General features: G+C 38.0%; 1 protein-coding gene across 2 annotated transcripts in view; it reads right to left on the minus strand.

Annotated features, from left to right (window-relative positions):
• Nucleotides 1-1,176: 1,176 nt before the first annotated feature.
• EXOC2 (exocyst complex component 2) overlaps nt 1,177-23,288 on the minus strand; it is a 128,255-nt gene continuing 106,143 nt past the window's right edge. For both annotated transcript variants that reach the window (XM_074576069.1, XM_074576068.1), the window contains 5 exons: nt 12,849-12,904; nt 9,573-9,695; nt 7,195-7,256; nt 5,261-5,320; nt 1,177-3,013 (listed from right to left, as the gene is read on the minus strand). In XM_074576069.1, the coding sequence (XP_074432170.1) occupies nt 2,920-3,013; nt 5,261-5,320; nt 7,195-7,256; nt 9,573-9,695; nt 12,849-12,904 (395 nt within the window). In that variant the 3' untranslated portion in view covers nt 1,177-2,919. The remainder of the gene's footprint in view (nt 3,014-5,260; nt 5,321-7,194; nt 7,257-9,572; nt 9,696-12,848; nt 12,905-23,288) is intronic.

Genomic DNA, 23,288 nt, shown 5'->3' on the forward strand with positions numbered 1-23,288 from the left:
ATTTGATTCTGTGTGATTCTATTTCATTAAGTTAACACCCAGGCATATAATGAATTCCCCCTATTTTTTTTTCCATCGTTTTACTGGGGATTTTAGATATTTTTTCTGTGCATGTCCCCCCTCTCATTACATTGATACAGCATTTGCTTTTTGTTACTTCTTTGCCTACTTCCTGAACTACTCACGACTATTCAAAATAAACATTCAAAATATCTCCAGAGGCTGGATATCTCAACACAGCATATTACCATTGAATTTTCCTACAAGTCTTAATCTACTTTTACCCATATATATTTTACAGCCTTACTACTTCCCATTTTTTTCTGTTAAATGAGAAATAAAGCTCTCCAGATTTTTATTTCAGTGTCAGTTTTTTTCCAGTCTGTATTGATTTTAGATTTTTCTAGAGGTTCGAAGTTCATGTAATAATTCACTTCATTTTCTCTTGTACTGTTTTCAGCATTTACCTTTTCTTTAAATGTCAGAGCCTTTCACTTCTGTTACTTTGATTTCCTTGCTGCCTCTCTCATCTCTGCAAGCCCTAACTGATGGTGTATTTTGCTGTGGTCTCCCCATCTTTTTCCACTTCCAATAATATTTTTTTAAACCTCACTGTATCTTTGAACATGATTTTTTTTTTTTTTTTTTAAAAACCACGCTGACCACTTCTTGTTTTTTGTAATCTTCTTTTCAGAGGAACTGGAGCCTGCTGTACGTTGGCTACGAAGTCTCAGCAGTCCCGACTCTCCTTCCGTGCAAAGGGATTCCAATACATCATCTTGCAGCTCACCGATTTCCTTAATTCCACCAAGTGGATCTACTGCAATCCAGTGCTCTGACTTGATTGTGAGCATTTATTTCGTATCAGGTTGAATTTGAGTAATATTTTGATCCTTCACACATTATTCTCCTGTTTGCTCTCAATGACATGTTCTGAAGTGTTACTTCAGAAAGGCAACTAAACACAAACGTCTGACTCTAGGTTTTGAAGATAAGCAACAAGCTGTTGCAACAGAAGATGAGCAAGAGAACGAGGTTACAATAAAGAGATGCCTGAATATATATTAAATCAGTACAGATGATAAAATGTTTTTGATACTTAGGAACACTGTCTGATACAAATGTAGAAAATGCAGACTGGCAAAATTCATAAAGAAATCACAATGCTCAAAAAGTGAGGAATTCAAGAAGAGCCAATAAATATGACCATATTTATTAATGTTTTATGATTCTGAAGCAAAATCTGTTACAGATTGAGCTAACTGGATGAGTATTTCAGGTAACATCAGCAGCTGAGACTATAACCAGCTTAGAATGGACAACATTTAACAAAACAACATTGCTCCAGGTGTTTAACAATTCTCCCTGAAAGCCAATAATGACATATATTTGAAGTTTCAAACTTCCATTCAACATGCTATTAACTACTTAGACACATTTTTTTTTTTTTTTTTTTTTTTTTTTTTTTTTTTTTTACGAGTAAATACGCGTGCATCAAACTGTTTCTTCATTATTTCATCTTACAGGAACTGTACACGGTATTTTTAAAGCACATAACTGAACTGGCAAAAGAGCTGGCATTAAAAAATTGTTTGAAAATTCAGTGCACTGTTTCTGAAAAGTCCCACTCCAAATGACTGTAAATACAGAAAGAATACATTATTACTCCATGATTTACTTGCAAGTCATGACTTCAGTTATAAAATTAAACCCACCCCTCACCCCCCAAAACAAGACCACTTTCTTTCTATTAGTTGCTCTCCGTTATAACTTCCTGTATCTTCTATCAAGTCCCAAAATGAAAGTCGGTGCCAAATCTTCCCTGTTGGGAACATGGTTGCTGACTTTTGTGTAACTACATCTTAACGGCCGCAAAACTGTTCTTTCCTTCTTAACCCCTATCCCCCTCCAGACAAATTCAATAACTAGTGGTGAAAAGAGGATCAACTAACAAGAGGGAAGAGGAAGACAGTGGTAGTAAGCCTGTAGGAGCAAGAAGAGACAAAAGGAGTACGAAGGAAGCAGCAAAACCAGCGACACATTGTGTTCTTTACTTCTGACTATGCGAAAGGCGATTAACTATCCTGCTCCTTAACGCCAAAGAATATTTTACTTGAGCATTTTTTAAAAAAAGCTTCTACTACTCTTACAAACTTGTAGCGCTTTTCTGTTAATTGCCAATGAAAGGATAGAGCTTATTTCAAATGTGAAAGTTATCACCACCAATATTCCAATAGAAGGGAGAAACAAAAGAGGCAGGAACACATTTAATTACAGAAGAAGCAAGAAAGAAAAAGCCTCACAAGAAATCAGACTTACAACCATTAAAACTGTGGATGAAAACAGAAAAAGAGTGATAATTTTTAAATGCAAAAGAAGCAGTGTCCTTCTCCATATTGTATCTGAACACTTAATAGTCAGCTGTGCCGTAATGTTTATTACATACTTCTCAATAGTTTATAGAAGCTGAGTCTTCCAGTCACTTACATCAGTATCACTCTACATCTAGAAAGTAACATCGATACACTGAACAACATGCGTAATACCCAAATTTAAGGTGACATTTGCTAAAAATACATTTCAATGTATTTTTAACAAATGAAACTGAGATTGCAGCACACCAATGAATACTTCTTCATGAACATACAGCCAAGAAGAGTGTATGTAAACAAAATTGGCTTAATCCCCTCCACAGAATGAAATACAGTAGACAGAAAACCATTTTATCACGGTATTTATGACCAGAAGTCTCACTCAGCAGGATACCCCACACCATTACGTCGAGTTGCATCTCGTAATTTCTTTTTCAGTTAAATTCCGTTTGTTTGTTTCAGTCTTAAAAAGAATTGAAGAAGTACAGAAAAAACGGGTGACGTTTAATCACATTTGTCTTTCGAGCTGCCTGCATTGTGTCGTTGTCTATGTTTTCATCATTGCTGATGAAGAAGCTTGAAAACAGGTCAGCTGCAAGTGCATGCTGCTTTTAAATTTATTTAGTAACTCTTCTAGTAACCTGCAAAAGGAAAATAGTTACAACTTTATCAGATTCTGAAAAGGGAACAATTACCAAGTTTTGGCTGTTCTGTCTGTGAATTCAAGTACATTGTCTGCTTAAATAAAGGGCCTAACATTGGATCTACTCAAATATCTGAATATTATAGGTATTTAGAAGTATACCAACGCGTCAGGATGATCTGTGGCCAGAGGAGGACTTAGCCACAGAGATTGTATCAAGGTGATGAAATAGCCCTTTATACGGCTTTCCTTCCAGATAAAGATCATCACCTTGAGAGAAACATATTTGCAAAACACAATGGCAAAAGGACTGACGGAAAGTGTCATAAGCTACACATCTGTAAAGAAAATCCAGAAATTGCCAGACTATGTACCATAAAACCAGTATCCCTTACCAAGGCTATGGCTTTTCGTGTACAGCTGAATTGCAAATTTCAGTTCTCAAATTGTCTTTGGAAGGTATTTTGTTGATTTCTCTTAAGTATCATGACTGAAAGATCAGAGATGGTATGACTGTTCTAGGAGAAACATTAATTCACTTGCAACCATGTGATTTTGTCTTTCGTAGATAACGAAGTATGTATGAGTTCGTTCTGGAGCATAAGAATGGTTCATTTACACCTACATAGCTGCCAAGAAGGTTCTCGGTGCAGTGGATAATATTTATTATAATCCACAAGCTACAGGTTAGGACCAAGGGTCTTGATGGCTCTGTTGTAGGAGCTAATCATTGTAAGAGTGGAGATGCATTATTAAGATTTACAATCATGCCTGTGTGTTTTATTTTCCCTGTATTCTAGAGAAGGATGTGTTCTCTGAACTTTTTGCTCTGTTTCAAAAAACAGCTAGGTAGGGCAGACAGGTATCACCTCAACATTTTGGCAAGCTGTGATTATTGAACAGCCAGTAACAGAAGAAATTTTACTGTAGGTTAAAAAAACCCAAACCAACCCAAGAACAACAACTTGAACCACAAAATCAGTATCTGCTTCCTCAGCAGGTCCTCTGGAAGATGAATGTAGCCACATTCATAATTTAGTATCATAGTAATGACTGTGAATGAACAGAAATGAATAGCTCTAAATCAGTGCACAAATGTGTGTTATTTTACATAAATACGTGTAGATTACAATACGCTGCCTGTAACGATGACAATTATGGTTTAACGACCTAGAAAAAAGAACAAGTTTTGCACTGTCTAGGGCTCAGATCTCTGAGGCAGATGTAAAAATGATGGAGTTCTTGATTCTCATCTGTCCCATGCAGCTCAAATGCTTGTGACTAAGTGAAAAAAAAAAAAAATCTACAGGTGTTTCGGAAAGTCTGAGTTGAAAGAAGTCTCCTTACTCAAAACTGATTCCTATCTTTAATAAAGCATAAGAGCTAAGTAAGGCAAGGAGGTATCTTGAGACTTGTTGTGGCTAGTGAAGAGCAGGTTTGAGTAAATAGACAGAGGACATCTGGAAGAAGGCACAGTCCACAGACCAGGGGCTGCACAAACAGTCTCTTCATGTGTCTACAAAATATTCTAAATTGTGACTGTTAAGTGCAAACTGATTTGATGCAGTTCAGTTCCTGAAAGTACCGTAAGACCAATCTCAAGTTCAAAATACCTATACTTACACTAATATACTCATTACAAATCCATCCTAATTTTACCATACTACCCTATATTAAGGTATGCTTGTGAAACAGACTACCAAATACTAGGTTGGATGCAGCAAAATAGCTTGGTTGTCAAAGGTTCCTACGGTGGGGAAGAAGGAACCCAAAACTCCTCCTCCTGATGTTAAGGAAGAAACACAAGGCCATTCTTACTTATTTTTAAAACGTAACAGGCCAGTTTTGAGAGTTCCCCATATATCAGCTGGCAAAAGGCTGGACTTTTGTTCCTTGGCTATTTTTTTTATTTCTGCTAAATTCAGTAAGACAAGACAATGGATCCCACAGAAACTTTAGGATTACCAAGGAAGGCTAAAATAAATTACAAAATAAATACAAAGCTACACTGAACTGATCAGACTAGGATGGGCAAGAGAGATATGCCACAGAGCCATCAGATCTTCTGTGCAATTTAATAAGCCAAGGACTTAGCTTACACTTTGTCCGAAGAGGCTTCTGCTCTGTAATTCAGAAGGGTAAAATGCAGTGAACGTTAACCCTCTTATAACAAAGTTCTGATACAACAGCAAAAAGCAATGGCTCCAGAGACCACAAAGGAGACAAGAACGTGCATCATACTCACTTTTTGTCAGTTCCACTTGAAAGCTGGGGCAGGGCTTCCAAAGCTTGCTTAAAGCTCGAGCTGCAAGGAAAACAAAAATACCCATATTCAAAAAATACTGAGTACAAGTCTCAGCATTCACAGTTTCTCTCTATAAATTCCATGGAGATATGCTGTATTTTATCCATCCCTATTTCAACAAATTAACAAAATATTAACTCGACACCTGACATTCACGTGCAAATTGAACATAAAGGGGTCATGGGTTCAAGCAGGTCTCTTGACACTTTTAATGTGATGTATAATAGACATCAACAGGAAATGTTAAATCAGCAGCTGGTTTAAGACTGTGCTTGACATCCTGGACTCCTCAAGAATGAGGTAGTTGCCAGCCTGCCTTCTGCCTCAAACTAAGTGACCATCAAAGTATGAACCACGGATAAAAACATTTATTTTGGCTTTCTGTGCTCAGCAGGCAGGTCACTGCATTCTCCCCTACAGAACGGGGCCTACAGAGAGAATGATGGTAGGTTTGCACTGAGGTAATGTAGATTCATAGAATAATTTAGGTTGGAAGGGACCTCTGGAGGTCTTCAGGTCTAACCCCGCTCTCAAAGTAGGGCCAGCTTCGAGGTGAGAGGAGGTTTCTTGGGGTATTATCCAGTCAAGTTCTGAATAACTCCAAAGATGGGGTTTCCACACCTCTCTGGGTAACAGATGTGGAACAGAATTATGCAGGACCTGTGCAAGATACGTACAATCTTGTCATCAAAAGACTAATATGGTGACTTGTGGCAACTATTACTAGTGACAAGTCCAGGAATAAGAAGGCAGCTACGAAGCTCCAGCTGCCAGGGTTCACTGTGCTTTGCCTCTATGCTGATTAGCGACAACGCCACTTCTATTTTATCCAATTTGAGCCAGTGCCAAGTAGTTTTCATTTAGAGGTCTTCATCACGTTCAGACACTCAGAATAGGGAAGCAAGTCTTTTGAAATGGAATGCAGTGACACCGTAGGACGCTCTCTGTGACACTTCTGTGAAGACACATTAGGCCCTTAAGCCCTGCAATCTCTCCTACAAATTGTTGATCACGCAAGATGACCAAATTGCCATCTGTGGGAACATGTAATGCCAATCCTAACATTGGATAGTGGATAAGCGTAGGTAATTAAAATAATGAATGAACCTGCCCATATCTAATCCCCAACACAATCACCTAGAAATTTCAATCAATCAACTTTACTCAAAACTGCTGACAGCTATCATAGTTTGTTTTTATATACCTTGACTGCATCAACCACTGATGCTGATAATGCTTTTCTTTCTCCCTTTATATTAATGTGTGAATCTGTTCCACACTATTTATTTTCGATCGTGCACCTCACTGAGAAATGATAAATTGCTGAAAGCCTTCTGAGGGCTTTAATTCTAAGAGACAGTGTGAAGCTAAATTCACTTTTCCTGATGAGGTGTGTGGAAAAGGAGTAGGGTATTGTACTAGCTTGTGGAGAGTCCTAATTTTCCATATCCCTATAAGGGGATCCTGCCAATGCCAGGTTCTGTAGCCTCTCTGACGTGCCTGGTAGGTTCTTTGCTGTGTGCTTTATGAGATCGCTGTGAAAAACTGTATAAAACTCAGTGACATCTACTTTTTTCTTATTTTAGCATCATTTCCCTCAGCAGCTGAACTGCTGTTAAGAAGTTGTCCTTTTTTTTTTTTTGAGTGGCAAATACTAGTTTGTCTCCAAAAATGCAAGTAAACCAAAAAAAAAGTAATTATTTTCTTTCAACTGATAAAGCTTTGCTAGTAATCTGTTTTTTGTATATTTACCTAGTATATCATGTATTCTGTTTGAAGCAAAATTTCTTAATCCTTAATTTACATTATGTACTTTTGCATGTTTACCAAGGATTCCATTACATTGAAAAACCAAATATTACAGCACATCTTACTTGCTTTCAGGTGTTAGGTATATGGCCACGGTATCTCTCAACGCACAGATTTCAAGTCTTGCCTAAAACCAGAAATACAAATACTGAAACAATGGCACAACGTCCTTTCATCAAGTGAATACCAGTATCCCGAAGCTTCATCTTTTTTAGAGGCAAATATTATTGCATGCTGCAGTTGAAAGCAGCCGTAGCTTTTAACAGTTTGTTTCCTGTATTTTTCGTTGCCACGCTGCTATGTCAGAAGACTGCTAAAAAGAACAATTTCCTACTTTTGATTCAAGTCAAACTGTTTGCATGGTCACCATGTAGCAGTCTAAAAAACATTGGTTTGTTTCTCAGTTACAGTAATAAATCTTCGTTTCTGTTTCATCTTTTCTGTACTGTGATAGAAAGATAGAAGGATGCAACCTTAATTTGTCTTTTTTTTTTTTTAATATTTCATTTTAAATTTTTTTTATTAAATACAGTGAGCTTTACTTCTCACAGCACAGCTTGGCCAGGGAAGAAGGAAACCCAAGAGTACAAAAATCTGTCAATACACATTTTATTCTTGGTTTTCCTGTTGAATTTATTTTTTTCCATCAGATGAGGAAGTCGAATGGTTGCGCTCTGCTTCTTGTCTGTCACCTGGTGGGTGACACGACCTTGGGGAGTTTAGTCCTGCACGGTACCGTGTGTCTAGGTATAAATTTTCACCTGGGCAAACTATGGTGGAGAATGAACTCAAAGATTAAACAAATTTCATAGATCATCCTCTAGGCTTTGAAAAGTAATTATTATCATCTCAGGTTTTATATGAAATAGAAACATTCTGCATGTGATCAACACTTTAAGTCATTTCATTTAAAAATATGAAGTGAACTTCATCCAAATTGATATTATTCATCATAAAGATTAAATTTAATCCAATTAACTCAACTAATATGACATTATTCTTCCAAACCAAAACATTTTTTTAATGCAACACAGACATCTAATTCCAGTTCTAATGAAAGGCTTTGGCTTTTTTGGTCTTCCCCTCATCTCTTCCCTAGGTAGGAAGCCAGCTGAGATTTATGCTTTTTTAGTGCCAGAACTTTCTGTCACAAAGTACAACATAGCCACCCACCAATTTTATACTCATAATAAATTATTTTCTCACGACAGAATGTTTCACATTTTTCTGAATGGTGCTCCAAGCTTAGACCTTTTTGAAGTCCTACACATAAGATTCTGGATTCTTTCCTACATTTTAGCAGGTAGTAGTACCATGGGGAAGTGTCACATTCTCAAGTACCACAGTTTAAATAAACATGGTGGAAGGGCAAACTCTGCAAAACTTATGGGCTCATGGGATGTGGGAACACAGATTCAGGCTTCCCTTCAGGAATGGGTATTTTTTTGATCAGTCTGACCAGGCTCAGATCACTGTCACACTGCTGCTGTCTGCCAGACAGGTTTTTCTATGCTCAAAGGAACAGAAAATGACCATGAGCGATAAACTTACAGTAGGGAGAGAAAAAACCTTTCAATCACGGGTTTAGGCAGCAAGTTTATAATATGGGTTGTCTAGTCAAACAAAACTGATATAGGGTGGCTTTTTTGCTGTTCATTGACTTGGTTTTAAATAGGCAGTCAATCTTATTCGGCTGCAATCTTCATAAATTAATTCTCCATCCAATGCAACTACTACCAGCAACTGGAAAATAAAGCTTGCAATTGGATAATTATTTTCCCATCATAATGCAAGAATGCTGTCATGCACAACAAAAACTGGGACTTTGCTCTTCTTGCCTGTTACAGCCATAGCAATTATTGACTCAAAGGGATCTTCTTAAAAACATTTTTTTCTTAGCATCCTTTAAAACTTATCGAATAGCAAGTACAACTACCAATCCAGCCGTAAATGAAGAAGGCAGTGTAAGAATATCTGTTCTACCTGTGCTGCAACAAAGTGCTAATGTAGAAACGGTATAACAGACAAGTGACTAGTTTTGCAAAGACCTGGAAGTTCCTACCGCATGATATTTTCAAAATGTTTTAAATCTCAAAATATCACAAAATTGTTTTTACTTTTAAAGTAATTTTTTTGATGACAGGCAAAAGACACCATTTAACAATATTTCAAACAGATACCATTATGATGCTTTTTACCTCATAGGATAGAGGTAAACGTTTATGCACTCAGACACAAAGACAACACTAAAACATAATCAAACCCAAGAACCAGTATCCCAAAGGGTATTCATCCAGAAATCTGAAATAGGTCGTATACTAATTCTTTTTATCTCCTTGCTTTCACTGTTACAGTAAATCCAACAAATACACAGATTATACCCCTCTCTCTGTTATTCTCTTTCTCAGGTTCAGATGTTCGACGGTACACAGTATGAGGGTACCTGTAAAGCTCCATTTTTGCTGAAGGATGAAACGCACTGCATCAGTCGACTCAGTTCTTCAGAGACTGCTTCTACAACCCTTGACATTACCCGAGGCACTAAGTCTTTGGAAATGGTAAACACCTATGAAAGAACCACCACGAACACAATAGCTATGTTAACAGAAATATTTTCTACAGTAACATTTCAGTAAAAAGCATTAAACACTTTGATTGAAAGGACCGCTTCACTTTTACCAATGGACAAAAAAAATTCCAAAAGCAACTGGAATATGAAGGATTTCTTTTGATGCTTGCCCTGTGCTTTAGCCAATCACCTCTGTTAATAGCAACGTTAGCTGTGTGATAACGGCAACTTTCTTGCAAGGCCTAAAAGCAGCGACACTTCAAAATACGTGCTCTCTGCTGATGGATCCACGTACTCCTGTTGTTGTACACCGACTCCTGTTTTACAGATAGCACCTTTAATTCAGGGTTATGCGACTGACTGACCCAAACACATTTTTTACCCGTGTATTTTGCTGTTTCTTCTAGAATCCTTTATATTTGACCACTGCTAAACGGCTAGTGTCTTTATGCTCTGTGGCAGAAATAAGCCTTTGAAAGGGTTTAAGAGTATGGCAGTGTAATGGATTTTCATTTAGATTCTTCCACCACTACCATTTACTAGTTCACTGGCAAAAACATGACACCTCACTGTTTTTACCATGCAGCAAGTCAATCTTTTTAACTGCTTATTTGTATAACTTTTTAAAGCGGTACTTGGATCCTCCATTTGAGGTTCAGAATAGCAACTGCAACACAAAATTAAACATTAGATCTATGCCTGAAGGAAAGCACGAAGAAACCAATCTTCCTTAAAGGGAGCTTTAAGGAAGTGAGAAATTGCTGGTCAATTGAAAAAAGAAAAAAAAAAGTAATATGATTTTTCTACACAGAATTGGGGAAAAACACAGGCCAAGAGATTGGAATATAGGAGGAAGTGAGACTGTAGGTTAGACAGATGAAACTTGCGTCAAGATTTAAAGGTGATGATAAAACTGCACAGGTTTGCGGGAGAATATGACACAAGGAACTGAAGATGATGTGACTGGAGTGGTCCAACAAGGAAAATGAACTGCATAGAGTTTTTAAACAATTACCCTCCTGATTTCTGCTTTAAAATGATCTAAAAATTTAAGTAGTGGAATGGCTTTTTAGCGAGAATACCATTGCTTTATGTGAAGTTTAGATCTCATCTCTGGCAAGGAAATATAGTAACTGACAGAAGGTACTCATGCGTGTAAAAGTAAATTAAGGAGGGGAAAAAAAAAAGAATACAAGATTCCTGCAGCACAGTTTTCAGTGATTTAAGTAATGAATTATGCATCAGGGATCCCATAAAGCTGACTATTCCAGAAGGCAGGTCAGCACCATACACTTAAGTACACTGACCACATGTATTTCAGCTATCAGCTGTTACTATTGCTAATTCAAACATGCAACCTGTTATAACCTACAAAAGCTAAGTAAGTTACACACTTAGCTGTATGGTAAGAAAAAAAAAAACAACAAAAAACCTCAGTAACGATTTGGGAAAGGGTCACCTTATTCAGCAGCAAATATTGCTGAGCAATTCAACACAAACATACCAGGAACACACCCAAAAATCTTCTACTGAGAAAGAGAATATTTGTTCCCACAATGAGCACTCTTGAAGTTACTATACAGAATCCAGGAAAAAAAATTCTCAGCAATGGTGAATCATCACAAATTTGCAATAAGAAGCCCTTATTTTGATTTCAGTTAAATCTGAATTCAAAGGCAGAGAAACAATTTTCTTTCCGCTTCAGTCCATGCTTGCTGTTCAGCTGATGGTTAATTTTTGCTGTTTCAAACTACAGAAACTTGCAGCCTTGCTAACTAAACTTAAATCTGACCCAGCTTACAAAATTTCCACCAGAAAACAGTGGAAATGGGGGTTTCATCTTGACACATGTTTTCATATTTCTGTAATATTTCACATCTAGAAATTTATGAGGCAACACTATTTGGGCCAAAATCAGTATCGGTCTCAATGAAGTCAGCAAGGAAGTGCACCTTTCTGCTGCAGCAATTTAACGACTATTCATGTTTACAGGATTAGCTCACAAATGCCTTTGACTTTTTTAAAGCAAAAACTCTCATTTTCATTTCTATTAATTTCCACTACACCAAAAACAACATTATAAATGAATGTCATAGTGGTATACATTTTTGCTGTTGCTTATCCCCTCATTTGGAAGCATTTGCTATAATCAGCAATGCTTCTGTGAAAACTGCTACAAGTAAATACTGAAATTGAATCAAAAATATTGCAAGTCATATTTCAAGTTTCTGAAAAATATTTGAATTTACATGAATCCCTGTAATTTAAGGAGGAATAAAACAAACCCTCAAGTGCATCTCATCAGATTTTAAGTAGATGGAAAAGGTAGAGCAGCAATACTTGTGGTATTTTAAAAGGTAAGAGTGATGTTACTACCAATGCTTGCATCAGGAGCAACAGTAATCTGGTAACACTCTTGATGATTAGAAGGAAGGAGTATGTAGAACACGGACTGCAATTTAAAGGACTACAGAAAATTCCTGCATATTCTCACAAAAGGCCAAATAACTGCATCTCTACAAGCATATTATTTTAATAATAATATTTTTATTTTAATATGCACTCCCTATCATAAGCCATTACTAACCTAAGTATTTCAAACACAGTCTGTGCCGTACAGAGACTGTAAAACTCTCTGGTTTTATGTTTCCACTTTTTGTCCTATGTACAAGAATGATATATCTTGCCTTTTCGCTCCAAGTAGCATATGTTGAACGTTTCTTCCAAAGCAAAGCACAAGCTCATTTTCATAGGTTATGGAAAACAAAGTTAATCAGAGAAAGTGAGCATCGTATCTATCTATCTCTCCCTCTCTCTCTCTCTATATATATATATATTTAATCTGCATGAAAAGGGCAGAATTGAGCTTTAGATTTTGGCTTTTCTCTTCATCAGACAGCGGAAACAAAAAGCTGTAATGGAGTGTTAGTGAGGATAAACAGGAACTGTTCATCTCCTCCTGCCCTTAAAAAAAGTTAGCAGTTGCATACTTGGTTGGCTAAACCTAACCCAAACCACTTACATCTGTAATGAAGACACTTCAACTGAGGTGCAATTTTCAGGGGTGATGAAAGCCAGGATTCGCCACGCAAAGTACACTAAAATTATTCGTATGAATGTAAGCTTGAAACAATCTGAAGTTTTTCTCACCTCTGCATGCACAGCAATAATATTCACTAATGCTTCTTTCAAATAGTTTCTGACACCTGAAACAAAACAAACAGGATAATTAATTACTTTCATTCTGTTGTCTCAACAAAGACATAATTTTTTACTGTTCAATACTGTACTTTTTCTTTTCATTCTTTCACTAGCACTTTTACAATCAGAGGCAGAAAGAGAAAGTTCCATAGCCACACCACCTGCATTTCCTTTTTCAAATCAAATGGAGAAAGGCACGTTTCCTTACAGCAAAAGGTTAAACAAGCCAGTAGGTTCCTGTTTCAGTATTCTTCTGCTCTGGCAACCCAATTTAATAAAAACCTAGCATTATTAAAAAATAAATTCTGGATGTCTTGCTAGAATACACATACCATGGCACAGAACACGCACTACAGTTCAGTAAGTTTTAAAGAAACAGAAGACAAGGGGTTTTGTACAACAGTCTTCAAGAAGATCTTAGTACTTTATCAGCTTCTCTGACTGTAAACTATTAGTATAGATAGAAACAGCAAGGACTCATTTCTCTGAAAGCGGTTCAGAAGATATTACTCACGGCAGTTTATAGGAGATGTCATGCCTTAGTAGAAATTTCCTCTTGGGGAGGGGGGAGAAGTCAAACAAACATTTTATTTACCAAGCGTATGAAACGCTTATCAATTTGTATTATAGAGGGAATTCTAAACAGAAGGACATCCAGAACGGTATGCTTTAGTTAGGACAGCCTCTTAGTCCCCCTACGCTGCTGTAATTCTGGAGTAACTTTCCAGACCTGGACTCCCACTGCGTAAGACCTAAAATAGGCAAGCATCTAACATTGCCCCATTTGCTTTTCTGGCCACTTCACTTCGTAGGCAAAGGCAAATTAGAAAGCATCTAACTCATTACAGTATGCATATACGTTAGGAGTGCAACACAAAGCAACAAGAGAAGGTTACCGATCCACACAACCTCAGCTTCTGATTTCAATTACTGTTGCAGAAATCAGAGAAACTGCAATGACCCCATCACTCCCTTCGGTATATTCAATCAAGAGTAAAAGATCAGAATCATGGACAAAGACTGGTGGGACCACACAGCTCAAAGATCACAGTGTGATTAAGGCTGCCGTTATAAAAATTACAAAGTGAACCTTTAATCAGTTCATCTCACTTGCTCCACCTTTCCTCAGATAACACCGATGCAGCAAATTAATCCTGCTACAAAAAATAGCTTTAAAAGGAGCTACCCGAGATCATCAAAATGAGTTATTTTACGGGAGAACAGAGTAGCACCTCACAACTGCCATCTCAGTTGTGCTCATTTTTTTTAACCACTGGTTCCACAACCCACCTCAAGATCTAAAAAGGAGAAACTTGTTCTTTCTTACTTAGACAATTATAGACAAACATTTCATAAAAGTAGGATGAAAGGATGACAGGACTGCGTCCCCCCCCCTTCCCCGCCCTCCCCACCCTGCCCTGCATAAGGTACGAACACTTTCATTGCCTGTGTCTAAACTGTGCAACGTGATGCAGCCTGGAGTTTAGATTCGAGGGTGCATCCTGGAGGGTATCACAGGTTTCCTGTTGGAAGTGAGGGTGCTTGGGGGAAAGCAGAGGGACAGATGTGGAACAGCGACTTGTTCCAACGTGCGATCAGCATGTAGCCGAGCTCTGCACCCAGGCCCGTGTATCAAGACAGTCTCTGTTTCAAAAGCTCATAGCAAAGAGGCAAGCGTCAAAGACTTCACTGCTCTCACTAAAAGCAGTCTGGTTGCTGAACCAAAAGAATCAAGACCTTTTTAGAAGGATTGTTTGTTTTCACTCTGCAAGAGATGCAAATAACTGAAAAAGGTAAAGAAAAATACAAGCCTTTCCCCACACATTCCAAAACATCTCTAATGCCTTTTCTCGCTATCTTTAATTCTTTTCCTTGAAAAATCTCAGTCACTCTTTCCATTTAAACTAAACCAACAACAAGTCAAACGGCATAGTATACTAGGTTGCAAGTTTATAACTTCTTGTTATGTTAGTGATTTTTTTGCAACAAGAAAGGAAGGGAGGGAGGAATAGAACAATACCAGAAATTTTATGAAACTGATTTTTTTCCTCCTCCTCTGTAACCTGCAAAACAAAGTAAGAATGCTACACGCCAGTATTTGAACCACACCAAAAGATCACAGGTATATGTGGAAATGCAACACCCCCTTCCTTTTTCCTCTTCTACTGTTTTCCTTCTTCTACGTCACTCTGCCCCAGTTTAAATCCTCTGCAGGCTCCACATCACAGAGGACAAATTTGTATCACGTCCCACAAGCAAATACAACTTGACCAGGCACGGAACAGTGGCATGCAAATCTCATCAAGAGGTACAGGGTGAATTTGGGAGTCGGTTTGCAGTTAACCTCAGGGTGCAAAGCGTTGATTTTGTTCTGCAAACCTATGCAGTATTCAGCTTTTGGCTGCCTACCGGCCTCATCTTGTGACAGTAGGATCTTTCATGTGGAAATTGTGTGTTTTTACTTTTGCACAAATACCGCGCAAGATTAAGACTTTGACAGTCTCCCTTCTCTGTGGATACTTGAGCACTGCCAGAGCATGTTCATGAGTCAACCAAAATTTCAGTCATGAACTGAGCAGCATTTCTTTGCCCTAACTGATTGTTCTCTAACGAAGCATCTCAAACCCTGGTACGGCGGGGAGCCGTAATGGAAGTACAGAGAGGGGGCTGCTATGTCAAACAGAGAGGGCAGGTGTGTGTCCTGCAGACAGGAGGCCAGCCGGCTGAGCTGGGAAGAAGTGTTATCAAGGAGGCGAGTGAAAAGCTGGAATGTATAGAGATTGAGGTGGGTGGGTTGTGTAAGAGGGTAATGCGGTTCCAAGGAAGAATCCTCATTCCCACTCATCCCACCTAAGCTCCTGAGGTAGCGTGCCTCTTCTCATGCGTTCATGCAGTTTGGCTCAGGAGTGGAGCTGCTAATTCTGTCTGCTGCAGCTGACAGCACCCAAATTCAACAACTTTTGACTGTGCTAGTAAAAGTTGCCTATCAACCATGTCTGTGGAAACCTTCCATAATATATTTCTTAAAGAGTCAGTCACTGAGTTACCGTAACCAGGTACCACTGATTTCTACAAGCACAAAATACTAATGTCAGCAACTTTAGCACCAGGTGTTAAATAACATTGTCTGGTGGTGCACAGCTCAGATATAAAATGGTCATTTATGTCTTCTAACTGAAGAATTCAGAATGAATTGACTAAATGGAATTGAGATGGAACCTATGGTAAAAATGGAGTGACAATAGCTTACTATTGCACATTGCTAGCCCATCCCAGCTGTATGATAAAATTTTTAACTTAAACCTCATTGAAAGGGCATAAACATATTTTATCTTGTATCCTTCTACCACATACCAGGACAAATGGGTGAACCGAGATCTTAAAGGAGATTATTTCTTGCAATCCCAGTAGCACTGATTAGGTGTTCCTGACCTTTCATAGCAGGTCCAGTCCTGCTATGACCACAGGATCAGGGGGCTCAGCACAAGCTCAAGTATTTCTGTAGTTTCTTAGAGAGGTTTTGCAATTTAAGAGCAGATAACTCAGCATAAACTGTGCAAAGCTATGCAGCTTAGAGACAGTCCATGTATATGAAACGAAGTTACCTTAACTGCAGCATCTAATATTTTAAAACACCTTGTCTTGGTAAGCTAAACAAACCAAAGATGCAAAGAAGATGCAACTGTGCTCCAAAAATGCCAGTACGTGGAACCAGACAGGAAGAGTAGGGTAAACTAGCTAAGCTGAAGAACAATACTGGCACAAGAAAGAAAGGTATAAATGAATTGACCATCAGTAAACTTAGCCTGGAAATCAAAGGTAACGGTGTAACAGGTTTGCTCTCACCATGCTATTAAATACGCAGTGTTGTGACAGCCATTGCTGTCAGGGATTCAACTTCCTATCCTGAATGGAGCATAAGTAAGAAGAGCATTTCCCCTCAGCCCTTCTTTTTGTTTTATTTGTGAGGGATTTTCATTTTTGCATGTGGAGACAAAGCCAAACATATCGGAATGTCAGGACCTGCAGGCATAGTTAATAACAGTACTATATTTTGAAAAATTACAATTAAAAAATATCCAATTTCTGATTTATATCACTGCACTGTTTGTGGCAGGCTTTGTTGAAGCAAAGTATTACTTTTCTGGAGTATGATTCACTGGAAATACAAGCAGTGGCATCCAACTGTGAATTTGTTGTGAAATTCGTTTCAAAATGAAAAAATTCTGTCTAGAATAGAATTTTTGTGCGGCTTTCTCTAGGACTGTTCAGCAGCCCACGCAATTACAGTTTTTGGGACACCATGCTGCCAGTCCTATTATACAGCACTGAAAGCTAACGCACCATATAACTGTAGGTTGCAACTATTAGGCTAATCAAGTGAAACATAACATTCTTAAGTCGAAAATACCTCTTATTTAGCATACTGAAGCACAAATACAATGCCTTTCCATAGCTTCTGACAGAAACGTGTTAAAGAAAAGTCTCAACAAGCCCTTGCGATTTCTCTCAGGAAAATGTTATTATTCCGTTACAGCATAAATGCATTCCACTCCCACTCCATTCTTAACACCAAAAGACTCTGACTTGCCGGAATTCTATCTGCAACTAACAAAGCCCCAGTGGTGCTCTAAAGGAAAATGTATGGGAAGACTTAAGACATAAAAATGAAGGACAGTTTCAGCCATCAACTATCACAATGGCTGACAGAAACATTAAAATAGCACCTTCCAATTTTGGGTCCTCCACTGTACTTTTTACTGGTGAAACATTTAACAAGATTATCCATTAAATTTAATCTCCAGTTTATACTACCTATTAATTATTTATATTTTATTTTTTACAAATTAAATCTGTCAGAAAGTCTACATTTACAAGCAATTTTAACAATACTGCAAAGCTGTAGCAAGGATGACTGTGTGAACTATGGGAAAAGCAGAAGGGAAAAAGATCTGTGGTTCTCAGGAGTAACAGAAACTATACTTCTAGCTTGCCAATGCCGGAGTCATTCTGCAGATCTTCAGATGGTGTAGTGCTACCAGTTGTCCCGCATGCAGTTTTCTCAGAGCTATGTTTCCCCCAAGTACTTAGATGACAGCATTCTACTATGAAACCTCCAAAGTGACTGAATAAGCATGCAAGAGCTGGAACGGCAATACCATACGCGTAATTTTAAGACACAAAGGAGCTACAAAAACTTGCATGCACAAATAGAGCAAAAGTTGCACACACGGTAAAACTGAACTCATCAGGATGCTTTTTCTGTGCCAGAAGCCAGCACAGGTCTTCAGATGTTGCCAGTCCTTCTAGAGTAACTTGACAGAGAGACAGAGGATATAAGCATCAAACATTTTTACGTCTTCCGCAGACTCAAGAGTTCAAAGAATGAACTGAAGTTCAGCTAGGACAACTGAAACGCACAGGAAATTTTAACCCAGGCAGCTTGGGTTCAACGTATTTTAACTCTTGTGAGATTGGAACCTCATTTGAGAAGGACAACTGGGAAGCCAACCTTGCTGTTGCCTCTCACTGAACAAGCCTTTCAGCTTGCCTATCCTGCAAAGAGGAGGGGAGGATAAAAGCACATAACTGTTCAGAAAATGTAAGTGGTGGCAGCAGGTACCTCTGCTCATTGGCAATAAACCACACCAAACATGAGGATGAGAGGCTATGAAAACTCAAAAGAAAAAAAGTTCTGAGGCAAACTCATAGCCAAATAAAAGTTAGGCAGGAATATTAAAAGCTGCTGCTCTTCTACGGAGGAGTTAAAAAAGCCATCCACAGGAAGTTCTACAGTTTGACAGCTGTCACTCAATTCTGGCTTTTTTTTTTTTGAAAAGCAAAGAAAGAGAAGGATTCACCAAAGAGGAACGAGTGGTTCTTTGTATGTTGACCAAGCTACCAGTCCTCTTTCAAGACTGAGTTGACTGGCTTATTAGAAACCTAAGCTCTGAGGGACCGAAACAGAAATGAGTCTTGGGCAGGCACAGAGCCACCAATTTAGGAAACAACAGAGAGCATTCTGGCCTCTGTAGGAGGTCAGTAGTTGCATGGGCAAGCAACTGCTGCTGGTGGTAGCAATGTTTCTCAGCGCCTCTGAAAAGAGAGCACTAAATTTGTTGGCCTTGAGGCTTGAACATGACTTGGTAGAGCTAGGAAAACTGATGCCTGGGAGTCTGAAATTTCAAATTTTTAAGCCCATCCAATTGTATGCAATATTTTTACAATTTATTGTTCTGTTTGGTGAGTTATGCCTGTAACAGTCAATCAGTTTGAAAACTTTCTTTGCCTGATTGCTTTTTAATAAAAACTTTCCTCAAAAATAACAACAGACAGAATCTGGTGATCTAGATACTAAGATTTTTCATACCTAGCTACACAGCACTGATACTTGAGTGTTCCTGGGCGTTTTGTTTGCTTATGCTGATAGAGAATTTAGGAATAACCCCCCATAAAGAAGGAAAAAAATTATGATTTCATTTGCTCTGTTCTAATGAAGGCCCCTGCTTTTTAAATTATTTTATATATTTATTTACAATTACATTACACCCTATTGCCAGATTTAACTGAATCAATACTGGAAATGTTCATCTCCCAGTTTCAGACACATAGTGCCAAACTTTACAGCAAGTCACACACAAAGTGTTTTAAACTCTATGGCAGTTAAGCTCCTGCAGCTCTTCTCTAAGTTTTTTCATCTGCTATGTGAAACTGCTGGAAAAAAACTGCACACATCTACTGCAAGTCGTTAATCAGTGCTGTGTAGCGCACATTAAAAAAGAAACTAATGAATGGTATCCACAAAGCCATGTAACTTCTTTAAACAGTCTGATTTTAACTGCTAAATTTCCTCTAGGTTCTGGCTGCATCGCAGCTGAAGCAATAGCAATATTTAACAACTCCTTTAACTACAATTACTCTAGCATGATTTCCAGTGCAGTCAGGATGATTTTTTCCTCTATGAAACTCATGTTGCAAAAGCAGTACTACGGGCTAGCACGACACCCTGTGAGATGGCAGCCTATTATTATTTGTATTTCTGCAGCTCTTGGGAAAGCAGACTGTGCTATGCAGTACACAAGCGAGCACCGTCCTGCCCCGTGCAGCCTACTCAGGGATTTAAAGGTTTGATGGATGCCTCCTGACAAGCCAAGTTGCCCAACTGCCCGACACATACCACAGAATTTCACTTTCCAACCTAACCTAACCCATAACTTCCGACTAAAATCAAGTAATCTCTTTTTGAAAACTAAAAATACAAACAGGTAAGACAGAATGGGTGGGAGGGGGAAGAGGCACTAAAAAGTGAAACATTGTCTGAGGTTGCAGCAGGTCAGCAGAGGAAGTAGTCAGCACTGTTTGCATGCAGAATTTGCTAGAAGTATTTGAAAAAAAAAATGTAATTGTGCAAACATACCTTGGTACACACATTTTAATTTAAGAGATCTACACAATAGCTCTAGGCTTCCCATGCTTACGGATGACTGCCTGACACCTTCCAGAGCATGACAAAGCTCTGTCTATCAACTACCTTATCCCAAGAAATGAACAAGAGGCAGCACAGACTAAAAGTGAAAATTAAAATGCACACCAAAGTATTTTTATTTTTGGTATGTGACATTCCAAATAAACGTGACTTAGAATATAGCTTACATGTAAAATATTTCAGAGACTCAGGTTACCGAACTATGAAGTATGTATAGCAAAAAATGTTCTACATTATGTTGGTACCGTGAAGCTATTTGGAATGAATTTATTTATTGACTCTTTCACAGCACTTGGATTTGAAAAAAAAATTATGCAAGCAATTTGGATTTAGAATTAAGTGCCCAGAATGACAGAAAGAAGAGGGTGGCATCTGCTACTCATGAGGACCAAGGCACTACATGAAATGCATTTAAATCCGGGTGTTGTCCCCCAAAATTATTCAGAAATCTAACATTTACAATCAGGGAAAATTTAATGTGACTGACAGTCTGTTTAATTCAAACATAGGAATTAAGAGAAATCATTTAAATTCCATTATGAATGAAAACTTTGTATGTTTCTAGAACAACAAACTGTACTTGCCTCATTAGAAGATGTGTTAAATTATTTAATGTTTCTGGAAACTGATTTTAAAAGCTAGCTACTATTTGCAATTACTATAATGAATGCAATACCTGATTTAGAAAAGTAGTGTTTTAATTTCCAAGAAGCCTATACCGTTCGAGACAGTCTCCTAACCGTGGAATCGACAGAAACCTAACTTGTTTGCAGACACGAGCCTTTAATGAGCTACAGCACTGGTACACGAGTATGTCATGCTATTTTACTGAAGCGCCCCCACCCACACAGTGATATCATCTAACCTGACACCCCACAGATGTTTTAAAAAAAGGTAAAAAAATATAGATGTAGAGATGTGACTTGGAATTTCCCCATGGACATAACAAAGCAGCTCACCTCTACTCTTTACAACAGCATGAAGGTTTCTCCCTTCAAAGACGGTTGATAGGAAACCAGCCTCAAATACCGGTACTACCAGTAGCCTGTTTTCTATGTTAAGGTAGCTAGATAAGCCTGTTTGTTTCTTTCTAATTACTAAAAACATATTTGCTATCATGCTTTGTTGTTTGCCCTGGATAAAAACATTTTTAGAAAACAGTTTGTAGGATGGCTAAGAGCCGAACACTTATACCTGGCAGTAGCTCTAAAAATAGAAGAACTTCACCAGGTCATAACCTTTACCACCACTTAAGCTGCTTTATTTATTTATTACATTCCCTCCTCGTTTTGACTCACAAATCATTTTAAAATCGGTTTTAAAGAAAGCTAATAATTAGCACCTGTCAAAACCCAAATAACAAGCAGTGCAAAGAATGGTTTTCATTTAGTTATTGCTTTTGCTTTGTCCAAAGAAAGAAATACGGACATCATCTCTTAGAGAACTAAATGGACATCATCATGTTCAGTAAATTCCTTACTTCACAGTAAGATTTATGCAGTCTGATTAATAACACTATTTTTACTACCTTCAAACATGGTGATACATATTTTAAAAAAATATATGTATAGTATATTAGCAAATAAACACAACCCCGTGTAAAAGAAAGGGTGAAGTTGGAGGAATGTAATTACTTAAAACTAATCTAGAATTGAAGATACAATTACAGCATTCACAGACTTTTATGGATTTATATGATACATCTGACCCAACTGAAATGTCATACAATTGCTCCAATATTATTAAAGCAGAAAAAAACCCACTTACAGACAGTGACTCCAGAACCTCATTTGAATTTAACCAAGAATGTAAAATTTTTCTCTAGGCCACTTCCTGCTGTTGCTGGAAACATTCCCTCCTTTAAGCGGAGATGGATTTCAAGGTACTGTACTTAGTGTTGTTTTGAGAGTGCATTCACAAGAAAATGTGAACGTGTAGGCAAACTGGAAACTCTCTGGAGAGATTACCCACTTATTTAACCACATTTCCTGTTTTTTAACCCATTTGTCCTAAGTCAGTCCTTAGACTACTGACAAAAATAGATACAAGTGTGCTATAAATAGCTCATTAGCAGGTCTTTCTTGGTAAAACTGAAAATGTTTTGATAAATCTATTGTTCTTACTAGCTCCATACTAATTAAACTGTGAATCAGATTAATGTTTCCTTGAAATTCTTCTCTGCATAGCTCATGGTAATTATAAATATACAGCGCCTTAGGAATCAGAGAAAAATCTGTACGAACTAATAGTGACCTAAAAAATAGCTATCAAAAATTGAAATTTAATGAAGAAATTACCGGTAACCTATCTGGGAAAGTGCTTTTACGAAGCGCAGTTCTGAAGCAAGGGAGGACAGAGCCTGATCGGTGAGTCAGAACCTAGCTCAATATTTTGAGACCTGAAGGCCAGAGTGCTACATCTTTAAATTAGTTGCCTTGATCTTATTTTCAGCCATGATACTACGTTGATATAACACAGTGAATGTCACTTGAAGGACTTCAACACAAGTAGCCACAAGCTACTTTGCAAAAATGTTAAATGTGAAGGCTTTTCAAGACTTACGTTACTTGTCATTTTTGATCTATTTTATTCAAGCAACAGAAATTATGTCATCACGTTCAAAGAACCTGAAAGTTTCTTTGTTTCAGCTGCCTTGGAGTAGCAAGAGCTCTAAAGACTGCCAATACTGTGTGATTGATACCTTTGTAGACTGAAGTTCACATTCAAGAGGAGAACGCCAAGCGAATAGTACTGGTCCTGTGCCCTTGTGCAGAGCCCAAACTGAGAAGCCTTTCAAAAAAGAGGCTGCTGAGGCGGTTCTGAACTTTCTGCTACTCCAACAAACCTTCCAGAAGGATTTGAGGGACAGCTGAAGAAGTCTGCAATCCAAATACTTTCTGCTT

This window comes from Larus michahellis, chromosome 2 (assembly GCF_964199755.1).
Source record: "Larus michahellis chromosome 2, bLarMic1.1, whole genome shotgun sequence".
In the NCBI taxonomy this organism is placed as follows: Eukaryota; Metazoa; Chordata; class Aves; order Charadriiformes; family Laridae; genus Larus; species Larus michahellis.